We start from the raw sequence: 15,000 nt of genomic DNA, 5'->3' as shown, positions 1-15,000 counted from the left end.
TCCTCCCACAGTGCCCTCCCTGCCTCAAGGGATTGTAACTCCTTGACCTGTAAGACCAACTAGCCTTCCTTCCTTAGGTTTTCTTGTAAGGGTTACTCTAACACATCTCCCGGTGAGCATGATGTTGGCTGTTCCCATGAAATCAATACCAATGCCTGCCAATCCTCTGGGGCGACATCCTGCAGCAGTTTGGAGACTGCTTGGATGGGGATTCCTGGGTGCTGGAGCCTCATTGATTGACACAAGGTTTGCTGGTGAAGGAAGACGCACATTCAGAATAGTAGGACCTTCAGTGTTATCCAGATATGAGGACCCTCTGTGCTCTTAGACCACCGGTCCTGGGAAACTGCGGGCCACTGCTGAAAGATCTGCTGTACTTCATGCCTACTCTGTTATAAACTTTATTAGAACTGCCATATGACTCTAGAGACCAGAGCTGGGTCCTGGAAGGTGAGACCAGCCAGCACAAAAATATCAACGTCTGGGCTCTTTCATGGATGAGGCTCTTCTCAAACAACTTGTTTTGAACTGTGTCTAACTTTAAAAGGATGCTGTGTACTTATATAGCATGGCCACAAACATGTTCAGATAGAAACTCAGCACACAGGGCCACAGACCGTGAGCCTGATTATTCCAGGGTGCAGGCAGAATGGTTATTAGATATTAATATGTCTTCCCTATATCCAAGAAATGGCTCTTACTCAAAGGGGAATGTGTGGTTTTGTTTTGTTTTTCTTTTCCATCGCTTTTTTGTTTAATACTATTTACTAATGTACTAATACTAATTGATACCCATCCTGTGACCTCCAGAAATACCTTGTGATGGCACTCGTGGAAGGGGATGACACTTGGTCTAGGACAGGACTCACTGGTCTGCTGACCTGAGTGGCTGGTGGAGGGAGGTGTTTATCCCCAAAGCCTCAGGATAGGAAGGCTCAAAATGCCATATGTAGCCCTGGCTCAGTTGCTTAAGTGTGTGTTTTGAGATTAGTTTTTAAGACTTATTAATTAGGTGCACACAGGGGACCTTGTAAGTGCTTAATTACCCATGTGCTTCTTGTATAATGATGTCCGAAGGCATCTCTTCCTTTTCCTTCCTAGCTTGTTTGCATTGCTCTGTGGCTGTGCCATATGTGCAATACTCTCCTGGAATGCACTATTTCTTCTATGATTTCTGTCTTTTGTTTTTTCCCTGGTGCTATACTGACAACCCAGGATTTATAGCCATCAAAGGAGTGGGAAGGAAAGGGCTGAATCAAGAGTAGACAGTAGGGGAAAGAGGAGGTTGGAGCAAGATGCAAAGAGACCTGGTGGGAATAGTGCCAGCATTAACAGAGAGGGGGTCTGAGGGGAAGAACAGAAAGAGACCAAGGCTGAGAAGTCTACATCATCTTGACCCAGGAAGGCAGGGCATGCGGAGACAATGAGAGAGATCAAGCCACAACCAGATGCTGAGATGGTGTCAAGAAGGCAGTCTGACACACCAATAGAAACTCCACGTTTTTCTTAGGCTACCGGTCATGGTCATCCCTCTGGCTGCTGATGTGCATCCCCATTTGCTTCATAGGGCTTTCATGTTCTGTGACTTGTTTGTGTTTCCACATGTGCCATTTCCAGAGGAACCTGACTCATAAAGGAAAGATTAGAATCTGGAGTGAGGAACACGCCAATGTGTACAACAGCATCTGGGTCAGCACTCCAGCTCCGTGCTGTCGAGATTGCTGTGTAACAGTAGAAAATATGGCGGGGCCAAGCTGCTCATCACACATCAGCCAGGAAGCAGACAGGGAGAGGGGGGAGCCCACACCCAGATCACATGAAAGCCCATTCCTGCTGTGCAAGGTGCATAACCTCTGTCTGCTCCAACTTCTTGCACTCCAAATGGGAATAAAGACAGCGTTTCTCCCTCCTGTAGGTTAAACACTGGCACACATTAGACTGTTCAGCGTGCACAGCAGGAACTGACTCATTAAAGGATCCAGGTATTGGTCCCTTGGCTCTCTCTTTTCATGCTCCCTACCTCCCAGCAAGTGGTCACAGCTGTACTCCACCGTGCACTTCCTGCTATGTTGTTTCTCACCGTAGGCTCTGAGACTGTGAGCTCAGGTGGTCGTGGATTGACCTCTTGAGCCACCAGCTGAAAGACATGTCTTCTCTTAGGTGTTTCAGGCTTTCTGCATTCTGCGCTCGTTGTCATGACCCACCACGCTGCCTGTGCTCATCTTGGCATTTCTCTTGTTTATTGCTTTGCTTCTTTGACCTCCAAGGACTGTGATTGACCCAGCATATAAAATCTTCCAATGTAAACTCCTTCTGTTGCCTCCAGCCTCAGAAATTACTAGACTCCTATAGAGCAGACCCACTTCTAAAGTCAAGCAGTGAAGATTTTAGGTACAGTAGATCCTGGTGCAGCTCCCTCCCCTCTTCCTTATTACTGGTGATTGACCTAGGCCCGGTTTATGCTAGCTGAGCCAACCATTAAACTATATCACCTCCACATTCTGATGTGTAGTTTCTAAGATTCTATTCAAACTTGGGATTCCTAGATTAGGACCTAGGTCTCATTTGCTAAACTAGGGATTTATTAATTAGGACGTTCTTTGGAAAATGAAGGAAGGCGACTCTCCTGTCTTGCAGGGCTTGCAGGGCTTGCAGGGCTTGCAGGGCTTGCAGGGCTTGCAGGGCTTGCAGGGCTTGCAGGGCTTGCAGGGCTCTGGCCTCTCCTTTCTTTTCTTTGGAAGCTCATGAGGCCCATGGGGATCTCTATTGTGCAGAGAGTACAACTGGTAATGAACAGGTAGCCTGCTCAAAGCCAGGCGTCAGCTACTTTGTATTCAAGAGGGGTCCCCTGCATGGCCAGAAAGGCTTATAGGCCATAGGATCCTATAGTGTACAGATATCACTAGCTGATTTTCAGAAAGGAAGTTCAAAATGATATCCTGTCCAAATAGGCAAAGTTGGAGAAGGCCTCTTGGAAACTAGTCTGATTGTTCTGCCTGTGTGTTACATACGTGTTATCAGTGTATGCCCTGTGGTGGAAAGCAGGAGGGCATACATGGGTGCTGGCATTGGGGAAGTGCAAATGAGAAGGCACCTGGCCCTTCACTGTTTGCTGTTGATGTAGCTGACTCAGGGAGCTAAGAGAACCACCTTTCAGTGCGTGCCCACTCAGTGATCTAGCCTTGGGACCAACTGCTCATCAGAGAGTTCATGGGTTACTGTTCGCTGTAACCTCCACGTAGGCACACCTGGACTGGAACTAATTCTCTAGGACCAAGAAGCTGTCCTGGGTCACTTAGGACAAGAGCCAAGTCACATCACAACATAGAATAACAGGAAGCTTTTAGGGTATTAGCGTTTTTGAAGTCAGGCAGTGAGACTGAAACCCTTCAGGCCCATTTGTAGTACTGATGCCAACTTCCGCTTTTGTGTTCCAGGTGCTCACATCATGCCGAGCCTTCCTCCTGTCAGCACGCATCCCCACCAAGGTAAGCAGCGGTGAGCTCTCCTTCTGAGATGCATTGACAGGCACACTCCGTGCATATCCACGTGCAGACTCTCACACAAATCCACAGATACTCAAACGAAGGGGTGTCCAGTGTTTGGCATTTTGATATGATGTTGTTATCTCCATATATGTTAAGTTGCCTGCACAGCTGTTCTGGAATGCATGCTACCTGCCAGTTGAACAAGCCTGCTCTAAAATCCATGCCTTCACAGATCCATTCCACAGAGCCTAGGCTGATGTGTCAGGGTTGTCTCTGCACACATGTTTTGTTTTATTCCTGTGCAGAATGTCCCTGGAGCTTGTCCTGAAGGATGCTTTTCATTTTCTTTCAACTCTTTGTGTAGAGGCATCCCGAGAACTGTGGTGAAGCGTGTCGTGTTCTGTCCCCAGGCTTTGTCCCAGTCATTTCTCCCTCACTTGTGCTATGCCAACTCCCTTTCATATTTACTCCAGTCCAGCAGTAGCAGCTTTTCTCAATCAGGGTCTGATGTGGGGAATAATCTTCCTGATTCTAAAGGGTGCACTGCAAGCTTGTGAGCTCTGTTCCCAGTCTAGTCTGCCTGTGAAAAGGAGCACTTCAAACTCTCCTCCTATCCTCTCTCTCTACTCTCTCTCCTTCCCACCTTTCCCCCCTCCCCTGAGCCCCTCCCCTGAGCCCCTCCCCTCCCCTCCCCTCCCTTCTCTTCCGCTCCCCTCCTGTCTCCTTGCCTTCCCTCCCTTTCCATTTCTACCCCCCCTTTCCTCTCACTCTCCTCTTCTCCCTCTTTCCCCACTGCTCCCTTCCCCTTCCCTGTCTTTTTTCTATCTTCCCCCTCCTTCCTTTCCCTCTCCCTTTCTTCCCCTCCCTCCCATTCTCTTATGTCTTCCCTATCCTTCCCTCCCCCTCCATTTTCCTCTTCTCTCTGTTCCCTTTCCTCAGGCCCCTTGCTCCCTATGCAACCCCACCACCCCACTCCCGACTTATACTCACAACAACCTTCCTTTCTCAGGTATGAGTTGCAAACTCAGCTCCAAGTTTTAACTCTTACTAGTTTCACTAAGGAGAGATACTGTAGGTTCCAACCCTCCCTGTAAATTGACACATTTCCAGTCTTATAAACTAATCAGTTACTATGATAACGAGGTTGGACTAAACTCTCTAAAAATACCAAAAGTGGAGCTGGTGTAGTATTGCACTCTAGTAATATGAGACAGAGAGATCATGGATTCTAGGCCAGCCTGGGCTACCCAGTAAGCCTTAAAACAGGAAATGGGCAGGGGCAATGGTGGAAGGCAGTATGTAACAAAGCTGATGCTGTATTTTTGCAGATGAAGATATATGGGCTTGAAAAACCATTACTTGCCCTAATGGAAGGAAAGCTCCAAAGCCGAGTGTAGTAATTCTCAAAGTGATTCTAATGCTAGGGTGGTAGAGGTAGGAGGCTCAAGGGCTGAAAGTCATCCTCAGCTGTGTAATGAATTCCAGGCTAACCTGGGCTACATGGTGGGTTTAAGGCCAGCCTAGGCAATATGAGAGATAGTATTTGGAAAAGAAAAGGAGAAGACTCCTAGGTAATATCTGGGTAAGCATGTGAGAAATCTCAAATGTGTGGACATATGTACACACATATGTCTCAGATCAGTCACAAAGAAATAGATAGGCAGGGTGACACACACCTATAGTTCCAGTGTTTGGGAGAGTTGGAGACAGGGGATGGCTGTGAATTCAAGGTGCTCCTGGGCTATACAGTGAAATATGAGCCAGTTTACAAAGGAATGGGAGAAAAAGGGTGGGCAGGGGAAATGGAGTTTATGTGGTGTCTGGGTTTGAACCCAGTGCCTCATGTATGTTAGGCAAGCATTCTACCATCTGAGCCACACGCCCAACCCTGCCTTAAGTCTGTCTTCCTTTATTGAATGTTGGTCTCTTCCCACCTCTTCTTGGTTCTTTGAACTTGAGGTTGTTCTTCAAGGACCACCCACAGTCTCACCAGGCTTCCCTGGTTCTGTAACCCAGTAAAGGCCCTTGTTAAGGCACAACGCAAGCTTATTAGTTGTGGTCCAGTCTTGCAAGACAAATCACAGAAGTTCAGGTTTCCAGCTGGTAACTGATGTCAGTGCAGTGCTCATGGCTATGCATCCACCCTGTGTCTGCTCGATTCGATGATAGCTTGGGGTCTGTGGTCCACTAATCAGGCACTTAAATGAGAGGTGGTTTCCATAGCAACAGATACTTAGTAAACAAGGAGGGAGATATCAGAGGCTAATGAAAGTGAATTACTAGGAAAATCGACACCTTGAGGACCACACCACTGTTATTCTAGACAGAACTGGAGTGTGAAGCACAATTTTGAAATGCCTGTCCTCAGCTACAAAACAGGTGCTTCAAATGCTCTATTTTGTTTTATTTTATTTTATTTTATTTTGAGACAGGGTCTCCTGTAGCCCAGACAGGTCTCTGGACTCCTCTTCCTTCTGCCTCTACCTATGATGCTGTGATGACAGGCATGTAACAGCATACCTGGTTGTGTGGCACTGGGAATCAAACCCAGTGCTTTCTGCATGTTAGATAAGTGCTCTTCCAACTGAGCTGTATCCTCCACCCCAGGTTCTCCATTTCAAATGGCACTAGCTCATCTGTAAGTAAGGCTTGACTCAAATAAAATCTTTACCCCTGCAAAAAGGAGTGGAAAGTCAAGGTGCATTTGTATATGTTCATATATTCTAAGTAATATAGGTAGGCAAGTATACCTTTTTTTTTTTTTTTTTTAGGACAAGTTTTCTGCTATACTTTAAAGAATTTAACCCAGATGTAGATCTTGGTAACATTAGGTAGAAAAGTTGCTGAAATTGAATATGTCTAAATATGGGTCCTCAAGTGTGCATGTAGCTCATAGAAGAAGACACATCTTATTTCCCTTAGAGTTTCCAGTGTGGCACATAGTAGACTGTTCAGAAGTGTTGACTAAGTGATTATGAATGAATGAGTTCATTTGTTCATTCTCATATACCACTCTCCCTAATAAAGTCTTGCTATATAGTCTGGCCCTGAACTCATGGTCATCCCCCTGCCTCAGCCTCCTGAGTTCTGGGATTACAGACATCAGCCACCACACCAAGTTCTATGATTCTGTCTCCAGACATTGCTGTGCCTCCAGGTGTTTAACTTTGATATCTTCTGCTTTAATATTTTGCCCTACTTGTGTGCCTCGGCCCAACATGACAGCAGAGAGCAGAGTCCAGTCCCGGTGGGTCGACTGCACTTGTTCCTTAATCATGACAGCTGGCCCTCTGTGGCCACTGGTTTCCCATCTGTGGATTCCATTTCTATGGATCCCAAGTGTGTGAAACCATGGTGCTTGCCTGCAGACACGTTCTCTTCATTCTTCCCCAGGCAGCAGGACCTGCTGTTTATTCTGCACAGCGTTGCATTAGACTGTATGGAAGCTGCAAAGATGACGTTAAGCATTTAGGAGGACTATATAACATGCACAGGGTGCCCTGCTATAAGAGACTTGAACATCTACAGATGGTGGTGTCTCTGGGCATTCCTAGAATCCCCGCAGCAGTACCAAAGGATGCATGCGTGTCTCATGGTTTAATGGGAGTTAGGGCTCATGCATGTCCCAGTCATCTTCTGCCATCTTCCAGTCTCATATCCTGTGATTATTTTGTGTAATAAGATGACAGTCTGCAAAACTAGGAGAAAGGTTAGTGATCATAGATAGGTCAGAAAACATACTACAGACTGGAGAACGTTTAGGGCAGAAAGGTGAAGATTGCAGAAGAAATGAAGGGAGGCTTCTAAATTGGAAAGAGGCAGCCCAATGGTCGGGTGTTTGTTTGGTTTGCACATTCTGGGTTTGGTGCCTAGCATCATAAAATAAAAATAAAAAAAAATAAAACGGAAAAGAAATAATTTGTGGAAGCACGGAGAAAGAGTAGCTTTGTTTAACTAAGTACATGCCATTAAACATAGTTTAAAATTCATAAATATGATAATTATCCAAATCCACCTAAAACAGGAATTTTATAGACTTTTGAGAAGAAGGTGACTTTAGTGATTGAGTGGAGTGGGGCACAAAGAGGAAAAGGGGTTGGGCCATGGGTACTGAGGCTTTCAGAAGCAGCATTGTAGAGAAAAGGGAGGAAGATACGTCTTTGGTGGCTTGCTGTCCCATAGGCGTTTGCCGACGTGCACACAGTGGGGTAGAGTGCAGCCCTTTCATCTATTTTGAGCCTGGGCGAACTGTAAAAGTCAGGCATGTCCTTCCTCTCTTCCATTTGTGAGGTAGGTATTACCTCTTTTGAGATATGATAAAGCCCAGGTCTGTTATGGTGGACCGAGGTTACCAAGCAGCTTGTCCTCAGAAGATGCACAGGCCTTCCTTAGCCGTGGGGTAGCTCTGATTATAACATGTTTTGAACCTCTAATGATATGTTTCGAAGCCCTCATTACAGGTCTCTGCTTCCCTTTCCCCCCTCATTACAGCTCGAGTTAACCTTCAGCTATCTAGAGATTCATGGAGTCATCTGCCACAAGCCAGCCCAGGTGAGTAGGAGCCTATCACTGTGTGGTCACAGAAATGAAGTTTGCTTGCTTTCTCTCTCCCTTCCTTCCTTCCTTCCTTCCTTCCTTCCTTCCTTCCTTCCTTCCTTCCTTCCTTCCTTCCTTCCTCTCTCTCTCTCTCTTTCTCTCTCCCTTCCTCTCTTTCTTTTCTCTTTCTCTCTTTCTCTTTCTCTCTTTCCTTTCTTTCTTTCTTTCTTTCTTTCTTTCTTTCTTTCTTTCTTTCTTTCTTTCTTTCTTTCTTTCTTTCTTTCTTTCTGACACAACTGAAAAGCAAGAGGAGAGTAATATTTTCTTAGGGAGAGACAGCAGAGGCTGTGTGGGGTTTGGAGAGGAACACATTCTGATGAGAAAAATGGAAACCAAGAGAACCAATCAGCTCCCGTGCCAGCTCCTGCCTTGTCCGTTTGTCCATGCTGTATGACAGATTAACACCAGAGCTTCATGGCTTTTATAAAGTGTTATGTAAAGTACCCCCAACCCTGACAAAGTTGGCCTCCAGTTCTCAGCAATCCCCCTGCCTCAGCCTCCTAAGTATGGGGAACACAGGTGTAAGCCATGTGCCTGGCTTTATGAAAACCTTTCTTGGAAGGAATTGCTAAGTGATTTCTTTTGGGTGCTTTAAAGCTGATTAAAAATAGTTCCACTTGCAGCAGTGAAGTGTAAACTTCGATAACTTTTGGCATATGTATATCCATGAAACTGTTAGCACAGTCAGGATAATAAATATATTCATCACCATCCCCTCCCCATCTGCGGTTGCTTGCAGGCACCTGCTTTCTGCCGCCATAGAGCTCGGGTCACACTTTATAAGACTTCATATGGAGGGGGTCATACGGTCTGCAGTCTTGCCTTCCTCATTCGGTTTAATTCTTTTGAGGTGGATTTATTGAATGTCTTAGTGTATCTTTTCTTCCCTTTGCTGAGTGGTACACTGCTTCATGGATACGGCTGTCTTCCTCCCCTTTTATCTGGTTCGGGACAGTGTGCTGTTTCCAGTTTTTACTGTACCGGGTCCAGCTGCTGTCACTATCTGTGTTCCGATCTTGGGACATGGATGTGTAGGTTCCGGCAAGCATCATGGCTAGCAGGGAATGATCTGGGTGAGGTAAGAGTAAAACTTGATTTAGCCTGACTCAGTCAGCTGACTCTGGGCCAAACCTCTGGAGTCTGATGCCAGGTTGTTTGTTTCAGCCATATTTAAGCACAGCACAATTTGGGAGAAAAGTTTTCTGATGACAATTAACTCAGTTGCGTATGTACAACAAAGCTTAATATATGTTTACATTGAAACTCTTTGAAGATGGGTTCTGTTGACTCAGAAACAATGCTCAAGATAAGGATCTAGGGGGAATGGCTACGGTAAACATGATGCCCGTGGGAATCAAGATTGGTTTGGTCCTAAGATAATATAGAAGTTGCTTAGGGTGTTGTGAAGTACAATGGACATCTCTCGTAAGGATGTGTTTTGAGGACTAAGAAACAATGCTCAAGATTTACGGGGGGGGGGGGGGAAGCCTATGAGAGTCAAACATAATATTCTGGGGATGCAGTTGTAGCTGGTCCCTACAGACAGCAAAGGATCACCAGGTTATAATCTAGCCTTTCCCAGCATTCTGGATGGGAGACAGGCAGACATTTTTCTTTAAAGGGACAAGCTGTGTGTTTAACTTTCTTGGCTTCTCCCATTCTATCTCTGTGCACAAGGACCTCTTACCCTTTACACAAGTGCTTTCCTTTGCCATGGGAACATGTCTGAGCAGAGCGGCAGACTCCTGTGGTAGGTGTGTTTAGTGTTGAGTACTGTCAACCTGCCCCCACAGGTGTTGCTGTTTCAGGTTGCCACCAACGGTATGCCAGAGGCCTACTTCTTTTATACGCCCCCCAACACTGAGCATAGATGAGCTCTCATTTATTTTAGCCCTTTAACAGGTACATAGGGTCTACCTGCCCACCCCCTCCAAATTTCAAAACATTATTCTGGATACAAATAATTGACTTAGGCATTTTGGTCTTACATTCTGCTCACCTGGTAGGGCTAGCATTTCTAACAGATTTCATTGTTTCCTATAGAGATGGTGTCATCATTTGTGTGAATATGGATAGCTTGTCTTTTTCTTGTCTTTACTCCAATGGGGAGGAGGTAGGTACTCCTGAATTTTATATGCTCCTACACAGCTGGCTGGACACTGACTTCTTTCTACCTAGGACATTTCCCAGAGTTACTTTGCAGTGAGCTACATTGTGGAAAGAGAGAATGTGTCTCTATGAAAGACCAGGCTTACTTACCATTTCCCATGAAAACAGAAAACTGTACATACACAATGGTTCCTGAAGAAAGTATGTGTAGTGTTCTCTCTCTCTCTCTCTCTCTCTCTCTCTCTCTCTCACGCACGCACACTCACAGGCATCCATCAGAATCTCTCCATGTATGTCACTCTGTGGAACATTGAGCTCTGGGGAGTCTAGCATGGTGCCCATGCCTCTTTAACTTTGTGAACAAGGAGCTTCCTGGCTCCAGCCAGCATCTGTGGAACAGTAACAGGCCGAGCCATTGGCTTCCAGGTAGAGGAGACCCAAGTCTCAGATGTAAGTAACACTGAGCCAGAACCTACAGGACAACGCTGAAGAGAAATGGCCAGACTAGATTTCCCTGTCTCTTTCCTAATCAATAAGGGAGAGTCATTCTTATACTACGAAATATGAAATAGGACGTTATCTGTAGATTTGTTCTGGGAATGATTGTATTTATTTATAAACATAAATATTTTGTATTGTATTTATTTATAAATATTAAATCTTTCATTCTTAGGACAATCTCCACAAGTCAGAATATGTTACCTTTTTATATAGATAGTGTCGATTATATAGAAAATATAGTTGATTTTGATTTTATATTCTGTTTATCTTGCTATAGTCACCTAGTAGCTACACTCCCTTTCTTTATCATGTCCATCATTTTCTACATGAATGTATTTTTAATTTTTTTAATTGAAATTACATTTAATTATTTAAAAGTATCATCTTATCTATTATCTTTCTACATATGTTACAATATATATTTATATATCCCACTTAGGTTACATATAGATATTTTATGTGCTAAACTTTGGGAAAGAGTTTTTTTGCATCGTTGTTTGAGATACTAGATTGTTATTTTCTTTTTTTCTTTTCTTTCTCCAATCTGTGGTAGCATGGTCGTGGAGTTACTGTATGAACTAAGAAGTAGCCTCTGTTCTATGTGCCTCTCTTTATGAGACCAGAACTAGCACTAATTCTTCCTCAGACGTTTGGAAGTTTTCTATGCTCTGAGGTGATGTCACTGCTCCCCGAATGGCTTCTTGTGGCCACTTGTGGTATCTATAGAAATCATTACTGATACGGATGGGTTACTTTGGTTAGACATTTATTTTATTGATCATCTCAAAAAACTTGTTTTCTGGTTGAACTGCTTCTCTGTCACATCAGTTCTTTCTCTGATCTTTATTTTTATAAGTGGATTGTTTTACCTCTTAACAACATGTATTTGTTTAGGTTGTTGGTAATATTCTTAAAAAGAAGCTGTCAAAACTGTCATTTACGACAGCTGAGATTACATACAAATTCTTGGAATTTTTCCATAGTTCAGCTGAGAGCAATATTTTATCATTCTCCTGAAGCTAGAGTTTGAAAAAAAAAAAAAGTCACAGCAACATATGTTTGCCCAAATGGCCAGACATATGGAGGAATGAGTCTTCACTCATGAGTGACAGGATAGTGATCTCATCTGAGGCTGCTCTCTATTGAGGAATGTCTGTTTATGATTCACAGGGCATTAGCAAATGTTAATGCTGTTTATATTGAAAGTATGATTTGACTGTGGTATTTAATTATGAAGAAGAGGTTGGCACAGCAAGATGAAGTTTCCCCATTCCATAAGCTGTAGTCTTGCCACCTCAGTGTGTCGGCCACTTAGAATGACTGGGTAGGCAGGCCACTGTCTGCTTCAGCCACAGAGCTTTTCTATCACAGGGAGTCCCTGACATGCAGCTCTTAAAAGTTTCTGTGAGCATTACCCCATGAAGTGTGCTTGGGAGATGAGCTGAGAGTGAGCCAGTAGCATGGTTCTGTAGGCTTACAGCTTAGACCGAATTCCAGTTCCCTAGTGGTGTTCGCGCCCTGCTAAGTTTCATACTGGTGGCCTCTAGTGTGTTTGTAAAGTACAGATGCCCAGTCAGCAGCCTCGTCCTTGTCTCGCCCTGTCACCTGTTATCCTGTCACCCGGTGGCCCCCAACCCTTTGCACATATGCCCACATACACAAACAACATTTATGGCAGTTAGGATTAAATAAATCTGAGTGGTTTGATTGTTTTAAATCAAGTACACAATTTGGTTGTCTGGGTTCTAAAGGTTGAGACTCAGTAAGCCATGTGACCCCAAGGGAGGATCAGGAACTTGAAAGCCTCAAGTCTCCTGAGTCTCTAGTCTGTGTGAAGTCATGAGGACAATGACATCTGTTGGTTGCAATTGCACCCTGACCATTTAGGGAGTATTTATTTTGTTTTTTATGTGCATTAGTATTTTGCCTGTATGTATGTCTCTGTGAAAGTATCCGATCTTGGAGTTATAGAGTTGTCAGCTACCGTGTGGGTGGTGTGAATTAACCAAGGTCTTTTGGAAGCACAGTCAAATGTTCTTAACCACAGAGCCATATCTCCAGTCCCCCATTTGTTTTTTGTTTTGTTTTTTTAAGTAAAGATTTATTTTTATTAGAGAGGGAGGGGAAAAAGGGAAGGAGAGAGAGAGAGAGAAAGGGTGGGGTAGGAACATATGAATGCTCACATATACAGATGCCTACTGGAGGTGGGAAGAGAGCATTAGATCCCCTCAAGCTGTCTCAACTGTGCTGCTTGAATTGGGTGCTGGAAACTGAATCTGGGTGCTGTGGAAGAGCGGCAGGGAAGGTGCCCTTAATTGATCCACCGTCTCTCTGTTCCCCACTACATAACCTTGATTATGAGGTTTTGCTAATATTCTGGTGTTACTAAACTTTTGCCATTGCTGTTTTTGCCATTTACCTGTGGTTTATCTATTCAAGTAAAATGCTTGGAGCAGAATGTGGTACCCTGTGTATAAATGAGTAAATATTTTACCAGATTACTGAAATTTGCCTTAATTATTACTATTTTCCTTTTCTTTGTGGAAATCTGGGGCACAGAAATCAAGTCTTGATGATGCTACCACACCCTTGATACTTGTGGGTTTATACTTCTATTCTCTAGAATTTTTAGATTTTTATCTGCAGGCCAACATCTGCTGCTGCTGGTGTTGTTGTTGTCTTCAAACTGAAATGTTTGCTGTGTCTTAGTGACACAGGTAAGCCAACTTCATTTTGTTTCTGTTAGTGGAAACAAAACCACCTCACAAGTTTATTGTTTGTGGTTTAGTTAAAAAAATGTTGCGTATAGATAGGCTCAGTAGATTGATCTAAGCTATTAGATACTGAGGCAGGGGGATGACAAGTTCAAGACCTGCCAATAATACTGCGTGAGTTCGAGTTGGGGCCAAGCAATTGGTAAGGTCCTGTCTCAATATGGAAAAGAGAAAAAACGAGGAGGTTGTAGTTTAGACCTTAGGATGCTTACATTGGGATCAGTGATTAGGAATAGAGATGGTGTCTTATACTCTCTGGTCATTTTAACCAAGCATCTAGAGATCAAACCTAGGACCTTGTGAACTTTTCCAGTTACTGTTTTAAACGGGGACTAGAGGGTAGGAGTTCTGCCCTGTGAGGTATTTGAGCATTCTGCTCAACCTGGAGCAAAAGGAAGCCAACATTGATAGACAGCTCTTTTTCTTTCTTTCTTTCTTTCTTTCTTTCTTTCTTTCTTTCTTTCTTTCTTTCTTTCTTTCTTTCTTTCTTTCTTTCTTTCTTTTGTTGTTGAGGCAAAGATGTGATGGGTGGTTCCACTATAGTGGCTTTCTTGAAGACTTTACATTATTCAGAGGTGTTGACATCTCCAGCAGGGTTTTGTAAGACCTTCTTGTCACGTTGGGTTTGAAGGCTCATTTCTTCCCCCACCCGTTGTCCTTTCTCTTTCCTGTCATCCTATTCAGTCCCTCGTAATTAGGGATGATTATGTGTGAAGATCAAGTGGAATTAGAATAGGCTAATTATGAATCCCTTGAACCCAGACTGAACTGAATAGAAGTGAGGAATGTGGAATATAATCACCAAGGGTTGGGGGCAGGTGTCAAGTGCAGACACACAATGGCATCCTGCATGATCTGGCATTTCTGCATGTGAGGCAAAGCAGCAGCAAGATTCTGACTTAGCATCCTCCTGGACACAGTGGTGTTTGGTAGGAAAACAGCTACAAAGCTTCCCTGTGAAGTTGGGCTGCTACCTTGTTCCAGAGATAGGATATGTCCTGGACCACTGCATACAGGACATGCTTGGATTAGCCTAGAGAATTTCTTCCTCCTACCTCTCCTGCTTCCCCCTCCTATCCCCTTGCTTATCTCCCATTCTTTGTTTCCTCATGGTCTTTCTGTGTATATCCCAAGATGATCTTAAACTTATAGTGGCTCTTCAGTTTCAGCCTTCAGGGTGTTGAGATTACAGGTGTGTGTACTACCACGCTTGAGTCTTTTAAAATCTATTAATTTTATATTTTACTTATGGCTGTGTTTGTGTGCACCCATGTATGAGCACATATGTAGATGCATGCCGTTGTGTACATGTGGAAGTCAGAGGACAATCTTTAGGTGTTGATTTCCTCCTTCCAATGTGTGAGTCCTGGGGAACAAACTCAGGCAATCTCTGCCTGCCTGCCTTTCTGCCTGTCTGCCTGTCTGCCTGCCTGCCTGCCTTCCTTTCTTTCTTTCTTTCTTTCTTTCTTTCTTTCTTTCTTTCTTTCTTTCTTTCTTTCTTTCTTTCTTTCTTTCTTTCTTTCTTTCTTTCT

General features: G+C 44.0%; 1 protein-coding gene across 6 annotated transcripts in view; it reads left to right on the top strand.

Annotated features, from left to right (window-relative positions):
• Carmil1 (capping protein regulator and myosin 1 linker 1) overlaps positions 1 to 15,000 on the top strand; it is a 263,753-nt gene that overhangs the window by 100,361 nt on the left and 148,392 nt on the right. For all 6 annotated transcript variants that reach the window (XM_021180627.2, XM_021180629.2, XM_029468353.1 and 3 more), the window contains exons 3-4: positions 3,438 to 3,488; positions 7,980 to 8,039. In XM_021180627.2, the coding sequence (XP_021036286.1) occupies positions 3,438 to 3,488; positions 7,980 to 8,039 (111 nt within the window). The remainder of the gene's footprint in view (positions 1 to 3,437; positions 3,489 to 7,979; positions 8,040 to 15,000) is intronic.

The sequence above is a fragment of the Mus caroli genome, chromosome 13 (assembly GCF_900094665.2).
Source record: "Mus caroli chromosome 13, CAROLI_EIJ_v1.1, whole genome shotgun sequence".
Classification (NCBI taxonomy): Eukaryota; Metazoa; Chordata; class Mammalia; order Rodentia; family Muridae; genus Mus; species Mus caroli.
The sequence above is the reverse complement of the archived record's forward strand: the minus strand, read 5'-3'. Positions and strand labels throughout refer to the sequence as shown.